Source organism: Ictidomys tridecemlineatus, chromosome 4, assembly GCF_052094955.1.
Source record: "Ictidomys tridecemlineatus isolate mIctTri1 chromosome 4, mIctTri1.hap1, whole genome shotgun sequence".
Classification (NCBI taxonomy): Eukaryota; Metazoa; Chordata; class Mammalia; order Rodentia; family Sciuridae; genus Ictidomys; species Ictidomys tridecemlineatus.
In genome coordinates, this window is record NC_135480.1 from 151,244,774 (window position 1) to 151,260,682 (window position 15,909).

The window sequence follows — 15,909 nt, forward strand, 5'->3', positions numbered from 1 at the left end:
CCTCACTTTGCAGGGGAAGTAGACAGAGGTGACATTCAGGAACTGGAGGAGTAAGTGGCTATGATGTCAGAAGTGTTCCACTGGACTTAGGTGAAGTTTTGATATTTTAATCCCCTGGAGTATTAACACAGTGAGGTAATACCAGTCCAATCTTTTTTTGGCCTTGACAGCCTCTAACCTCTATTCATTAGCACAAACAACAAAATTTAGTGATACTTGGACTTTCCCACTCTCTGGCCTAAGAAACAACCAGTATCATGATGTGGAGAACATTTGATCTGCTCCAGTAATGATGCCATCAACTGGTTTGCATGATTATTCTCAATTTGGAAATGAAAAGGATTTAGATGTTTTGAAAGCCAAGTATAGAATTCCTAATTTCTAGTCATTCATTTTGAAAACTTGGCCCCCAATGCATGACGATTCTAATCATGTCCCATTTGTCGGGTATCAAGATTTATTTCCTCATCCCATACATACATTTCTAGCATTAAGTTCAACCACAATAATAGCTTTGTAAGTCAATCCATCAGTTTGAAAGACAACATCAGCACCAACAGTTTCAGCAGTCATCAGTGAATGCAGGCTGGCTGGAGAGGACAGGGAGAGACAGACATCCCCTAACTCTGCTATTCATCATCTAACACTCATCCTGCTGCTCCAGAATTTGCCAAGCAGGAGGCTTCCACCTTCCCTCTGTCTTTTGTATTTTAAGATAGGAGACAAAATAGAAGGGAAACTGCCAAAGCAAATAGATGAAGGGGTAAAAAATAAGTGGACAATCAATTAATAGAGCTACTTGGGTCAGGAATCACATGGCAAATTCTTCTTTGGAGACTGTAATTCTTTGGCAGGGGTATGGGTTTGTGTGTGTGTGTGTGGGGGGGTGTCTGTCAATCTTGTATGTACTCAGTCACCACAAATAATATCCTTGGAGTGGAAATCCCAGGTGTATACAGTTTACTCTCCTTCCAGTGCCTCATTTTTTCCAAACTTTTTCTTCCCTCTCTGTGGTTGCCCAGACCAATTCATGTGCTTATGGGCATGTTATGAAACATGGAAACAATTAGAGACCACATTCTAGGGCACAGGAATGACTTGCTCCAGAATCAATGAACTACGCAGAACTTGAGAGGCTTTGGCAATACATATGGAAACTGTGGAATGAAACCCACTAACAGTATTTTATATCACAGGGTCCACTCTACAACGGCCTGAAATTGGTCTTAAATTGATCTATGTGTTTCAGGCAGGGATCATATTTTACCTTCAAAATGTCTAAATTTTAGACTTATTTTAAAAATCTTATTTCTTTATATTACTATAGTGAGACTCATCCAACTTATACTTCTTAGGGTTGAGAACTGAAATGTATACACCATACAGTAGTCCCAGTTAAGCTTAGGATTCTTTCAAGGCCACAGTTGAGAGAGAGAGAGAGTGATGGCATTTGAAAGACAAAGAACTTAAGTTTTCAAATGATTACCTTAGGTCCCAAACTGCACTACACCCTTGTGAGGGCTTCTTCAACAATTCCATGTTAAGAATTGTCAGTTTCCTAGAAAGAGACCACTGAAACTTCTAGCATGTGCTGTTGATCCTCGCAGCCTTTGTGTCTCCATGAGCTGTTCTAATGTAGGGAGGGCTATAGTAATGCCGACAAACTTCAGGCAGGAAGTGAGCCAGACCAAGACAAAGCAAACAGGTTTTAAGGGGAGAATTTCTTAGCTTCATGAAATAAGCAAGATGCAAAACTGAACTGAGAGGATATATGGTGTCAAAAATATATTATGTATAGTGACAATCATCACACGTGTAGCCCATTTCTGTGTTACTCATGATTTCCCACTGTATTGCTTGAGATATGGTTGTAGTGAAAGTAGCAACCAGAATGTCTTATTTTGGTCTACTTGCAGACAAACAAGTTCCTGTGCCAGGACCTACATTCTGGAGACTTGAGTCCAGGGGGAAAGCAAGTACTAAAGAATCCCACAGTTTGAGCTCCCCTTTCTTCTTGACCAAAATGCATATGGTGGGCTTGTACTGGGAACAGCGGGCAGGATTAGCCATGTGCAGTGGCTCTGTGAGGTAGGTTGGGATTCACTGTTGACCACAAAAAACAAAAACCATTTCATTTGGGAACAAAAACAATTATTCAGAGGCCAGCTTTAGGGGGAAACTGAAGTTGCATTGGTAAAGCAACCAGTCTGTAGCAAACAATAACAGTTGATACTCACAGAGACACCTTTCCACCACATTCTTTATCTCAGCCAATGCTCACACAACCTTTTCATGTAATCCAAAAATGAGAAATGAGACTTTGAGGAGTCAAGTAATAAGCTCATTGTTATATAGCTATATGGATTAGAATTGCAATCTGAGCTGACACATCTGACTGTAAAGAACCCCTACTTGGAACTATGTCATCCCTGATGGTGCCCTTCTCTGATGGTGTCCCTATGCAGCCTTCCATGAAACCATGCTGCCTTCCCTTTTTTTCTCTATTCCTTACCCCATATCTATATTCAGCAGGTATCTTGCACACGTCTAATTCATAAAAGTGTTAATAAACATGTACTTTTTCATATACCATGGGGTGAATATTATTATGAGAACCTGAGCCTTAATCTAAATAATAAAATTTCAGTCATTGGAAGGATGGTTTGTTTAAACTACCTGGACTACCTCCCTTTATGGGGGAGACTCCAGGGCAGTTTCTGAGAAGAGCCAGGCAGGTTCAAATGTCTGCTTTGAAGTTGGCTGCTGGGAATTGAGAATTTGCTTGGGTTCCCAGGTCAGCCCACACAACCCATAACGTTCCTAAAATATGGAGCTATATATTTCAGTAACAACTAATCACTATTTATAACATTGTTTTTATAGTGCAATTTAATCCAAGTTCTTGTTTGAAAGTCTAGAAATGCCATCCTCTTTCTTCATGTTACTTCAGGGGGAAAAAGCAACTGGACAGGGAAAGGGTGAGGCAGGAGGATGTGAGAGAGGAAGACAGAAGAGCAGATGAGACAATTGGAGGCACCAGTGTTTTTGTTCAAACTCCCAGTGACATTTGGACACTTCTCCCCAAGTGTTCAAGAATGGGGAACAAAGAGCTTACTGGTGTCAGGGGTCAGGGCTCATTTGTATCTTCAGATTGATGATGACCCAGACTCCCAAACTGCCTGCTGGTTTATGCAGGTCATCTCAAGTTTGGGTACAGGCTGAACCGCCACAGAATAAAAATCACAAGACAGCATTTTAATTGGCCTCCTTAGGCCATTTAACAAAGAAGAAAGCTAACTTGCAAGAGCAAGGAGTAATTAATGAAGGGAGCAAACAAAGGTTCATTTAGTAACTTCCAAATAAGTTCCTCTGTCGGAGGGGATAGGAAAGGTAGTCTGCAACAGAAAGATAAACCGAAGGTATTTAAGTCACAATGCCTTCCGCCAAGAACTGCTCATTACCATCAGATGTTGCAGTGGCAGTGGGGGCAGTCAGAACTAACTTTATTATTAGAAGCAATTAGGGAGAAAAGGGGCAGAATTTCATTTGGTTATTTCAAAACAAGTTTCTGTGCACAGTTTAATGAAGGCCTGCAGTGTCAAGATAAAATGTGTGTTTTACTGAAAACAGCTTTTGCAAATGACTGCTTGTTACCAGCTGGTATCTCTAGGCAGAGCAGACTGGGTAGGATGGATTTACATGCATGCTGTAATAGAATAGTTCAGCTGTCTCAGCTTAACAGAAGAATCACCAGGCAGTGTGGCCTGATGGTGAAGCATGTGTGTTCTGGAGCCAGAGTGTCTGTCTTCAGTTCATATCTCTGACCCTGGTAGCTCAATGACCTTGGGCGACCTTTTGTAGTTTTCGTTCGGGGCTTTAGTATACTTGTATGTAATGTGGAGTTCATACTAGTGTTTATCTCACAGTTTTTATGAAACATCAATGCATTTAACACGTTAGATATTGTTAAAATCATTAACGGTTATATTCAAGCATAAATATTTAGGTCAGGGTTGTTTTTAAAGAAACTACTTGCTATATAGGGATACCCCTGAGTACCAATCAATAATGAATCCATTTATATTATTTGATTAGAGCTTTCATTGGAAACATGAAATATTTGTCATTAGCACTATGGCCATTTTTATATAAGTTCATTTCAGACAGTATTTCAAAATTCTGAAATTCTGAAAAGACTGCATTGCTTTCTAGGTTTATTAAACCAGCCTGTATCATACCTTTTGATTTTCCATCTTTAAGGTAACAGTTGCAACTTTTTAATATTTTCCTACATGTGAACTTTTCCCTTATCAATCTCCTGGGCGGCCTTTAACTCATCGCTCATGTACAAACCTGGGCTAAGAGACACTGTCAGGGTTGAGCTTAAGCAATCTCAATTGTCAAGTGGGGAATTGAGCTTTGGCTTCCTTCTAAGTATGCTTGTTGAGACTACCATGACCAGAGAGACTGAGCTATTAACTGTGGCCTCCAACTCCACCTTGATCAATCCCAACTTTCAAGGAGCACACATGTGTCTTCAGTGAGTTTTCAGAGACCCCTTTCCTTCAACTCTCAAAGCTAAAGATTTTCATCAGATGCAATAAAATTTGCCCATGTAGAGGGGAACAAGGCACACTGCTTGTGCATTATGTCTTCATTTTCCAAATCAATGGCATTTAATCAGTGTGCCATGCAGCCTAATATTGGATCCATATGATTAATAAAACTCCTTTTGTGAATCTTAACAAGCAATGACTTGGAAAAGTCTAAACTAGCAAAATGCCCTCAACACATTGATGTGTATTCTTGGCCTTGTATTAAGCCACATCGTTTTTCTGGCTGCCCTGAATTAATTTATGCTAATTTGAATAATTTAAGTAAGAGCTTCTTTTACAAGGATTTTTAGATTTAGATTGCGAGAAAGAAAAAGTGGAAAATTTTGCAAAGTACATACCAGTGGGATTCTCCCCAAAACCTCTGGGTTCTCATTCAATATGAGTTTTAAGAAGAGCTTCAAGATGATTTTAGTTGGTTGAACCAAGCTGTCTATGAGCTTGAATGCTACTTTTTTCCTTTTAGCAACCACAAACATCCTAACATGGTAGAATTTCCTTTTTGAAATTCTATGAGTTTTAAAGAAGAGCTTAATCAGAGTTATTGATACTCATTCACAATTAGTATCTGTCAGAAAATGTTCAGCCTTAGGTTGGATTCTGAACAGAATAAAATAGGCAACACAGAAGCTCTCAGAGGGAAGACCCTGAGGAGGTGCACAATTTGTTCTTACCCTGGATCTTTCTTCTAGCTTTGTCATCATGACAACGGTGGCACTCCGCTGCTCCCATATCATTCGCCAAAAGTCCCCAAATGTTTCAGGAAGGGATCCCTGTGTGGCGATGTAGGCGTTTTGCTTCCTATAGCCATCTATGTAGTTGGCATTCACATAGTCACTTCCTGGGATGCCTGTAAAACAAGGAATGTCATTCAACTAGGTGAACATATTGCCAGAGGGAATGACCTGGGTATCACCTAATGGCAATGCTATATTAGCGCTCCATATTATTCTAGAGGAGTCACAATATATTGAACTTTGGGTTTTAAGCAAGATTAAAAATAGGTCTTATCAAGGCCATCATGTTAAAAAATGTTCAAGGTATTTATAATATGGCAAGGTACATTACCAAAGAAAGAAAAATACAATAGATGGCCCACAGGATGCGTTTTCTCTCCAAGGCTCTCTGTTTTTCCTTTTTTTTCCAAGCAAAAAGTAGTTGGCAGCCAGGTAAGGTGGCTCATGCCTATAATCACAGCTACTGTGAGGCTGAGACAGAACTGAAAGTTTAAGGACATCCTCAGCAACTCAGCGAGACCTTGTCTCAAAAAATAAAGAGAATCTGGAGATATAGTTCAGTGGTAGATTGTAAGCACTAGGTCCAGTCTTCAGTACAATGAAAAAAAAAAGTTCACAAAGGACAATAAACAATCTGGTCACATTTCTTACTCATGTTCTTTCCCATTTCCACACAATAATTAAATAATGGAATGTCTGAATTGGAGAAAGCAAAAATAGGGTGGGGCACATGTCACAATAACAAAACATTTGCTGAAGATTCAGCTAAGAGGTAACTCATATGTAAACTCTTCTAGTCCTCACAGCAATATGCACAAAGTTCTGACATGATTATCCTTTCATAAAGGAGGAAACAGGTATACATAAGAGAAAAAAAAAAAAACTTGGCCAAGTTGCCTACATTGGTGAAGTCGAGTTTATTTATTTATTTATTTATTTGTTAAAATACAAATTCTTTTTTATTATTAGTTGTTCAAAACATTACAAAGCTCTTGTCATATCATATTTCATACATTTGATTCAAGTAGATTATGAACTCCCATTTTTACCCTGTATACATATTGCAGATTCACATGGGTTCCACATCCACTTTTTTACATACTGCCATACTAGTGTCTGTTGTATTCTGCTGTCCTTCCTATCCTCTACTATCCCCCCTCCCCTCCCCTCCTATCTTATCTCTCTACCCCATCTACTGTAATTCATTTCTCTCTTGTTTTTTTTTACCCTTTCCCCTCACTTCCTCTTATATGTAATTTTGTATAACAATGAAGGTCTCCTTCCTTTACCATGCAATTTCCCTTCTCTCTCTCTTTAAAAATATGGAACGCTTCACGAATTTGCATGTCATCCTTGCCAGGGGCCATGCTAATCTTCTCTGTATCGTTCCAATTTTAGTATATGTGCTGCTGAATCGAGCACTGAAGTCGAGTTTAATCACAGGCAGTCCATGGGCTTGTCTGCCTCAAACCTCTAGTGAGCATTGCTTCTCATTCAACTCTCCTGCGGTTGTTAGGAAGTAGCACATGAACCTGTCTTTGGGTTAGGACAATTGCCTCCTAACTGACTCACTTTGACTTTTGTCTTTCTCCATCTAACATGAGAACAATTTCTAAAAACATACTTGAGATATTGTAACTTCTCTTCCTCAACCCCAACAATGGCTTTCCCTTATAACCCAAATAAAATCCAAACTTTCAACCCTGCCTACAATGCCCTGGGCTTCTCCAGATGCATCTAATTTCACTCCGCTTCTATATTCTAGGCCCTGACCTGCTTCAGTTGTCAGAAAACATCACTCTCCCACCTTCTCGCCATCTATTCCCTACAACAAGCTGTCTCCTTCCCTTCTTCAAGCAGCCTCCATCCAGACCTGCCCTGAGCCCCCAAGACCTCAGAACTCCCATAACAACTCTTCATGCCCCTATTCCAGGTAATAAATCCTTAACTGTCAATTAACTAGCTTACCACCTGTTTTGATCACTATACCATCTCTTTTATTCATCCTTTCTACCTCTCATGACAAGAAAAGAATAACTTGCACAGGTCCAACATTTAGCAAATAGAGAGCTGTACTTTAATGCATGTATTCTGGTTTGAAGTCAAATTTTTCTTTAGCATAATACCTTTAACAGGATATGGACAAAATTGGGATGCTTCTATAGAGAATGACCAGAGTTACTGAGGAAATCAAAACCGTTCGATGAGAGAAAGGAATGGGCATGAAAACAGCATAGGAAAAGTTAGGAGTTGGGGATGAGAACAGCCAGAGACATCAAAAGATAAGTTCAGATGTACTCTGTGGAGACTCAACTTTTCAATTACAGAGGAAATAACAATAGAGGAAGGAATTTCAACTCCAACAAAGCATTTTCAAATAATCGGAATTTAAAAAAAGGGGCTGGGTTTCCTTGGGAGGTAATGCCTTTTCTATCCCTGGAGAGGAAAAAGCACTTCTCAGGGAATCAGCATGTGATGAAAGGAAGCCTAGAACCCACACACTTTGTTCCTTTTAGCCCTGGGAAAATACAAGTCTTGGAATTATGGGAAAATATTTTTTTCTTTATAATAGAACATGTGTTCCCAAGCTAAAAATTGTTATATTTCACTGATTGCCACTTGCAATTACTTTGACTGCTTTCCTGATTCCACTTGTAAAACTGATCCTCTCAAGAAAAGTAATGAAAATCAGATGGAAACTACTGCACTCTGAGATGAACACATGGATATGGAATACCACCAGCATTAGCTGAAAAGCCTTTTGAGCAAAAACTGAAACGCACGGTTGGTTGTAACATTATTCATCTATTATAGCTACTCAAGAAGCAGTTGGGGTTCTGGCAGCCCTTTGTTGATAAAGATCCTATTCCTCCCCAACACCAAATTACTGTAGATTCAAAGGACAGTTTAAATAAAATCCTCAGATTACAGCCACTGGGAAGTGCACGAATCTCACATGTCCACAGGATTTGATTCTGAGCCAAGAATGAATCCACTTTATAAAACAGGGAAAGTCTACTTTCAATATTTTAATTTTGTAGTTAATAACACTAAAGAATTGACTGGGGAAAAAAAGGATGCTGTCTAAGGGCATGTCTCAGTTGTCAACATACAAAAAACTTTTCTTCCAAGAAAATTCAGAATAAAGAAATATGGGTTAAATGACTCAAAAAAGTATCAACTGGGCACAAGGCCATTTTCCCCTTATCAATGTTAACAAATGTCTCTGAAAAACGCATCTGGGGCCAAGGAGGAGGTACAAAGAGAGACTCCTCTCTAAAGGAAGGAAATCAAACACACCCAATCCTCTTTGCATACATTTTTATCAGTTATTATGTAATGAATTTTGTTTTGATGTGCTGCTCAAGTTTGAATAATACAATTTTTTGAGGGGGGATAGGTTGATACTGAATAATGGCCATACTTGCTAGGGTTAAGAATTTAAAAGTTCAATCCCCAAATGATTAAGCACCTGGGATCACTAATGTACCCCCAAATGCTTTAAGGATTTAGGACTTGATACTTTGAAAGGAAGAAAATTTGAAATAAAAAAATTCAATACCCAAGGGAGCTAATTATTAGGCTAATGTTGACATCTTGACAATAATGCTGAAGCTCCATTTAATTTTGGCACTTGTCTATAAGGAGGTAATACCTATCATGAAAGCCTTCTTCTGGCAAATTCTTTTATCCACTCTGGCAGAAAGACAATTCACGCAAATTTGCTCCCACAGTCTTTTGCAAGGTGGAGATGAGATATGGCTCTAAGATCTACTGACTCCTGTATCCATACAACCCAACATAACAAGCTGTGCAGAGAGATGAATGAGAAAATATTTTGGGAAGGGTGGTGGCTTGTCCTTCTAAAAATATTAACCCCAGATTGGAAGCTAAAGTTAAACAGCAGTCTGTTTCAAGTAGACGAGACCCCGGTTTTCAATGTGACATATTTCGAAAGGTTTTTCAACAAAGCTTGTGAAAGTACACAATATGCTGGCTTTCTGAATGTTTTGGTGCCATGAAATGCTGCTTCAGACTCTTGATGAGGATGCTTTTTGCTGGTAGGCTTGATCAACACAATTTTTTTTTCCCGTTTTAGGGGGTGACCTTCTCCAAGCAATGCATATTTGTTTATTTAATTTTCAATTCCCTGCTTTCTCCGGAAAAATGATTTGCATCTGCTAATACAACACTAATCAGAGTGTACTCCTAATACAAGTGTGTGAGAATTAATTGAACTGCTTCGGGGCTCTGATAGATGGAGCCTAACTTGAAATACAGTGCTGAAAGAATATAGAATTACGATAATTTAGCTGACTGCCTTTCTCTCTTGGAGTCAAGGAGACCTTCTTCTAATTCTACTAACAGTGTTTGGCTTGGGAATTTTTTTTTTCCTTTCAGTTTTCAGTGGGGGAGTAGTTATAAAAACAACAGGGATATGACAAAGATGTTCACCTTCTGCTAGTCACATTCATAATCTTAGGGCAGACTGGCTCCACTGTAGGATCTGACTCCTGCAGTCTCTTGGTCTTAGCATCATGTTCAAAAAGAACAGCTCAGATCCAAAACCTGTCCATTTCTATGGCTTGACTACATTTATAAGTAGGTTTTCATATGTTTAGTTTCAAATACATTCTCTAATAACAATCAAGTAGCTTTTCCAACACCATACATGTTTATCATTCTAGTCTACCTGAGGCTGGAGTAATGGCATATTATATCAATATGACCCATTCCTGTGTTATATTTTATCAGTTAATAGACTGTTCTTTATTGGGGCACTTTAAACTATTACTGACCCTGAGTTGGTATGTTGGGGTGAGTAAACTTGGAACTGTAAACTTGAGCTTTTAAAACTAACAGAGCCAGTGATGAGGTGATGGCTGGGTAGAGCTATGCTCTGGTGTTATTCATGCATAGCAAACACCTATTCAAGAAGAATTAGGCAAGTTGTAGGCTCTCCTTCTATTTGTTGGCAATTGCTAGTTAAAGTTTTCAGGGATAAAAGCTTTGTCATGGACTTGTGACTTAACCATATTCTCAGTGGTCTGCCAAACTTTGGCAACTTTACCGTGAGTCCCAAGTCCAAGGACAATACCCTTTTTCTTCATCCAAACATAAGCTTAACTGGTCAGGGCCCTGACATTGTTTCTGCATGTGTTTGAATATTACCAGGAAAGGGACTACTCGGAAATATAAAGATACTCTGTTTGAAAGAGTATTTGTGATGAATAATTTGGTATTGAAGAATGCTTTAAAATCTTGAAACCAAGTAACAATGTCAAAGGATATGCCATCTGAGTTGTTTTGTCAGGTTAGGGTAAAAAAAGAGCACTTTTTCCTACTAATCTGAGAAGGATTAATTGCTATTCAAGTTGTTATGAATTAAATTTTCTGGACAGAATTTGGCTTGAAAAGATTGGTTAAAAGAGTGTTTGCTATTATAAAAGGTTTATAATAAATCCTTATGTCTTGATGTTAGGTAAAAAAGCATTCCCCAAGTAGTACATAAATTATTTTGTTAATGTGAAATTAAGTAATCATAAGAAGAATGTTCACACTTTCAAATTGCACGATGTAGAGGAAATCCTGTGTGCCTTTTAGAGAGTCCTGGAACAATCCTAAGCTCTTGCTAAGGATTTAGAAGTTGATCAAGAAACTGGGACCCATGTCCAGGGCTGCTGGGTGTTTGTTCTTTGACATTTAACCACTCAACTGGTCCAGATCAGTGATTGCTTATCTGCTAAGAAAGGAATGTTGGACAAATGGACTCAAGTCCTTTTGAGTTCTAAAATAAGATGCCTCTCCATGGTATTCTTAACCTGTGTGGATTTGGAAATTTCTATGAAGTTATTTTAAGATAAATAGAGTTTTTGTATCTCTCAGATTAGGTAGGAACACACTCTGATGCTCTTTCAAGCTGATTCCTATCGCTTCTACCTCTGATGTGCTGAGATGAGAGTTTTCAGTGAGATTGATCCTTCAAAATCTTGATTGGAACCTGGTGGGGTAAAAACTCAACAATTTAGAAAACAAGAGGAAATGGTGGTACAAGGCTGGCAGGTGGTCTCTTTGTGGAAAGAAGCCCTCTTGGCGTTCAGGAGGTGAGAATGAGTCCAAGGCAGCCTTGGAAGGAAGGTGGACTCCATCGTGGCTACAGTGATGAACTGACTGCATGGGAGAGATGGAGAGGGGCGCTCTGCTGAATGCCTTACTGGGGTCCACCTTACACTGTGGCTGATAAACCTAAGTATATTTATTTCCTTTAAGTTCTACAAATCCTTAATGAGGTGAAGTTTGTGTCAAAAAGAAACTGTTCTTTGGTAAACCAGTTTTTTTCCCTGTTGTAAGACAGAAGGACTTGTGACCCAAATCAACACAAAAGCCACCTTTTATTTGGTAACTCACATCTCCTCCTCCTTCCCAACAAACAAACAAACAAACAAACAAACAAAAAAACCCTACCAATAATGAATAGCTGGTTAAAAACCCAGACTGCAATTTTTACAACCCATAATGCAGAAGAAATTTACTTTGCTGATAACAGCTAACTCAAGAAACAGAAAATAGAAAGACAAAATTCAATAATAATTTAAGAGTAAATTAATTTAATTTCAAAAGACTCAGGCCTTCTTTCCCTTGCACCATGGCAGTCACCCATGGCTGCATCAGAATTGGCAAAATGAAAGATTTTCTTTGCAACACATCAGAGAAAACGAACCTTTCTTACAAAGACATGGTGCTGCAGTATCCCCTGATGTAACTTCAATTTGGCGAATTAGCCTCCCTGTTTCTACAGAATGCACAGCAATTTTTACAAAAGCATGCCTTGCTCTGTGGGCATGTAGCTCATTACAGTGAGCTCATGGGGGACTGGATCACATTCAAAGCACAGGTGAACCCAACGTGCACTTTCTCACTGTTCTGTGTCCTTCTCTGTTTGACTTTCTATACCTTTACACTGCTGAGGTGGCTGGGCTTTGAGGATGGGCAAAGGAAAGGAGGTGGGTAAACGAATTGTCTTTGAATACCCAGCAAGATTAGCTATACAGATTGGAGGATTATGAGCACTTGTGATAGAAAGAACTCATTTCTTATTAAGACTTACATTTTCCTTAAAAAAAAAAAAAATCCAAAACCAACCAAACAAAAAAACAAAACCCAAGACTCTGAGCCATTGCAGTATACCTTCCAGCCAAATCAAAGTTGTGGCCCAATAAGCTTATATTAATAAGGGTGCTGTTGTTATAGGGTTCCATCTAGCAATAAGATAGAAACAAACATGGGATATGCTTCTTGGAGCTGTGCCTATGGGAAACATTCAGATCCGAAATTGTTTCATCACTAATATATAAAACATCATCATCATCATAACATCCTTAAATCAACAATCATCATGAGGATCAAGAGTCAATGCACTTGAAATTTCTGGATATTATGAGTGATGTAATAAGCAGAGATGAAATAAACCCACACATTCCTAAATACTCCATTGATGAAAAGTAATTCTAATTCTGGAAGGCTCCTTTCCAGCTTCTATATTTAAAAAAGAAAAAAAAATTAGCAGAGCAGATAAAATTAATTATTTTACAGCTTTCCAGCAATCTACAAGCTGTGCATGTGTTCAAATAGAGCCATACCACAGATGATGTAGGCTTTTCTACAGCCTCAGAGAAGTGTATATGCATTATAGTAATCTGCATAGGTGGATAATAAAAATGAAAAAGATTCCACTCAACTGAAGGCAACAGAGATGAAAATAAACTCATTTCCAGAGCTTTCTGATTTAGTCTTCAATGAGCTCCTTAGAAAAAGAATAAAAAAATCAAAACAATAACAACAACAAAATAATATAACTAGCCATCTCTTTAAATTATTCTCCTCTTTCTGGATCCTATGGTACGGGAAGAGATGAGGAATAACATCTCCACACACTTGTTCGACAACATGAAGGAGAAAGATGCCACTCAAACAGCTCTAATTAGATTGTTTTTACAAAGACTGCAAGCACCCTGTGAAATTGTTCTAAATTTCCAAGGCTAATTCCCATCTTGCTTGCTACTTAAGACAAATTAAGCTATAAAAATATGTCCATTCACTTCCCCTGAAGAAGAGAGTTACTTTTATGTATTAAAAAAAAAACTGAAATGAAAGGATTAAGCTGTGTCACACTTGTAAACAATTAACTTGAAAAGTGAAAGACCGAAATTGTGAATTCCTCCTAGATCAATGACTGAGGTTCTGAGCAATGTGAGAAAAATGAATTCTGTCAATAACCAGATGAGATTTATAAAAATAAGGATTTTTTAAAAAAATGGGGTATATATTTTAACACACTTCCCTCAGTACTTTAAATAGAATTTCAGGAGCAGAATAAAACAAACACCACACACCCCACAAACTATTCACAAGTGATTAGGAGGGAGGAAGAGAGGAAAGAAGCCAGGAGGAGGAAAAAGGGGTCATTATTTACTGAGGTGATGTGGGAAAGGACACCAAGCAACTATCAAAGGAATTCTACACTCAGGCAAATATTTTTAATTCTTTGATGGCAGGGCTTCATGTAGAACGTTTATATTCACTATAATTAACATTCTATTAGAAAATGTCGGGTAGATTGTTATTTACTTATTTTCCTGGGGTATTTTTGTTTTGGAAAAACACATCAGATCACTAGATATGGTCTGGGGGTGGGGAAGTGAAGCTATTTCACAATCATGGATATGAGATGCAATTGCAGAATATGTTAACATGTGCTGACAGCTGTTTTAAATGAATCGGCATAGACTTTCTGGGCCCCGTGGAAGAGTGGATACAACACAGCTGAAACGCAGGCTCCAGCACAGTGACAAATGGTGAATCCACACAACAGTGGAACATCAGTAGTTTCTAGTCCTGACTTCTTTAATTAGATTTATCTTAGGGGTAGTGATTTCCTGTGAGATGTTTTCTCATTTTAAAGGTGCTAAATTGCCCATCTCACAAATAATCAAGTTGCTGCAACATCATCTATGTTATTTACACTTGGATTTTTTTTTTGAATTGCTATTATGCAAATCCAACAGCAGATGATCTATTCTGAATTTCCATTTAAAATAACACATTCTTCCCCCTGTTGAAATTTGTAATGCTATTATGGGTCTGGTTTCCATTTATCAAGCACTAATATTTTCTTTTGCTTCGTGGAGTACTCCAAATATATGCAGTTTTCTCATTTGGGTATTGTTAGTTTTTCCATAGATCATATGGAAAAGAAATCCCATCTGAGGATAAAAGGACCCATCTATATAGTAGTAATAAAATTCATAGCACTAATGATGAGTTTAATAGTTACCAATATGTATCAGGCATTTCCTTGGTGCCAGACACTCTTGTGAGGGGTTTTATATACATTTATTCCTTCTAGTAACTCTAGAAGATAGATATTGTTAGGGATCCCATTACACAGATTAGGAAACTAAGACGCAATAACCCATGCAAGCAAGCTCTTCAGAAGCAAGAGCAGCCTAGGAAGCTTTAATAGGAAAGAAGTTCTTGAGGAGGAGACACGCCCTCTTCAGAAGGCACCCATCAAAGAGATGAAGTGAATATGTTTATATTTTGAAGTTTTAAATATATGCACCCACCCAAGAGAAAAATTAAAACAGACTGCTATGGTCTGCATGTATCTCACAAAATTTACATACTGAAACATAATTGCTAATGTGATAATGTTGAGAGGTGGAAACATTAGGAAGCGATTAAATCATGATGGCAGAGCCCTCAGGGATAGGATTAGGGTCCTTAGAAAAAGCTGGAAGGATTGGGTTTCCAACCCTCCTGCCACCCAAGGGCACAGTGTCCCCTACTCTGGAGGATGTGATAGCAAGGTACCATTTTAAAATAGAGAGGCCAGGCCCTCAACAGACCTAAAACCTACTAGCACTTTGGTTGTGGATGTGACAGGCTCCAGAAATATGAGAAATTCCTTGTTTCTGTATTATCCAATTTGTGGCAGCTTTTTATAACAGTACAAACAGGTATAGACTCAACCCCATATATTATCAAGCATTTGTTTAAAAAAAATCAAATAAATAAGCAATGCTAAGAAAAACACATATATCATTCTGGAGCTTATTATTTATCATTTCTGAATCTCTCATAGATCCAACTATTTATACCTGTTTTGGTGAGAGTCACACACCAGCCAATAAACCTGTTTAGAATAAACCCACTAGTTTAAGTGTGTATGTGTGTGTGGGAGGGGTGTTTGTAGAAGGAGCCAATTCCTTGATGTCTATGATTTACTATTTGTCTTTTGAGCTGAGGATTTAGAATAAACATTCAAAATTTCAGAGATAGCTGGAAGGGTGATATGCAACCTAGATTTCTGAGGAAATAGAATAAAAGAAGTCAGGAGTTTCTAAACTGGAGAATGGGCTTGCAGAGACTTGAGTGTCCACAAACTCCCTGAAATGAGTGTGCAAATATAGTGTGTGAGTACCCTTTGTTTTCAAGAGGGATTTAAAATGTTTGTCAAATTCATAATGGATCCAACTCTTCCAAAGAGTTATTGTCAA

At 38.3% G+C, this 15,909-nt stretch overlaps 1 protein-coding gene and 1 non-coding gene across 51 annotated transcripts in view; both read right to left on the bottom strand.

The window, feature by feature from the left end:
• Ptprd (protein tyrosine phosphatase receptor type D) overlaps nucleotides 1–15,909 on the bottom strand; it is a 2,128,582-nt gene that overhangs the window by 51,663 nt on the left and 2,061,010 nt on the right. For all 50 annotated transcript variants that reach the window (XM_040285790.2, XM_040285762.2, XM_040285761.2 and 47 more), the window contains one exon: nucleotides 5,288–5,463. In XM_040285790.2, the coding sequence (XP_040141724.1) occupies nucleotides 5,288–5,463 (176 nt within the window). The remainder of the gene's footprint in view (nucleotides 1–5,287; nucleotides 5,464–15,909) is intronic.
• LOC120890225 (U6 spliceosomal RNA) lies at nucleotides 6,667–6,772 on the bottom strand. Its single transcript, XR_005734466.2, has one exon. It is a non-coding gene; the product is annotated as a U6 spliceosomal RNA (small nuclear RNA).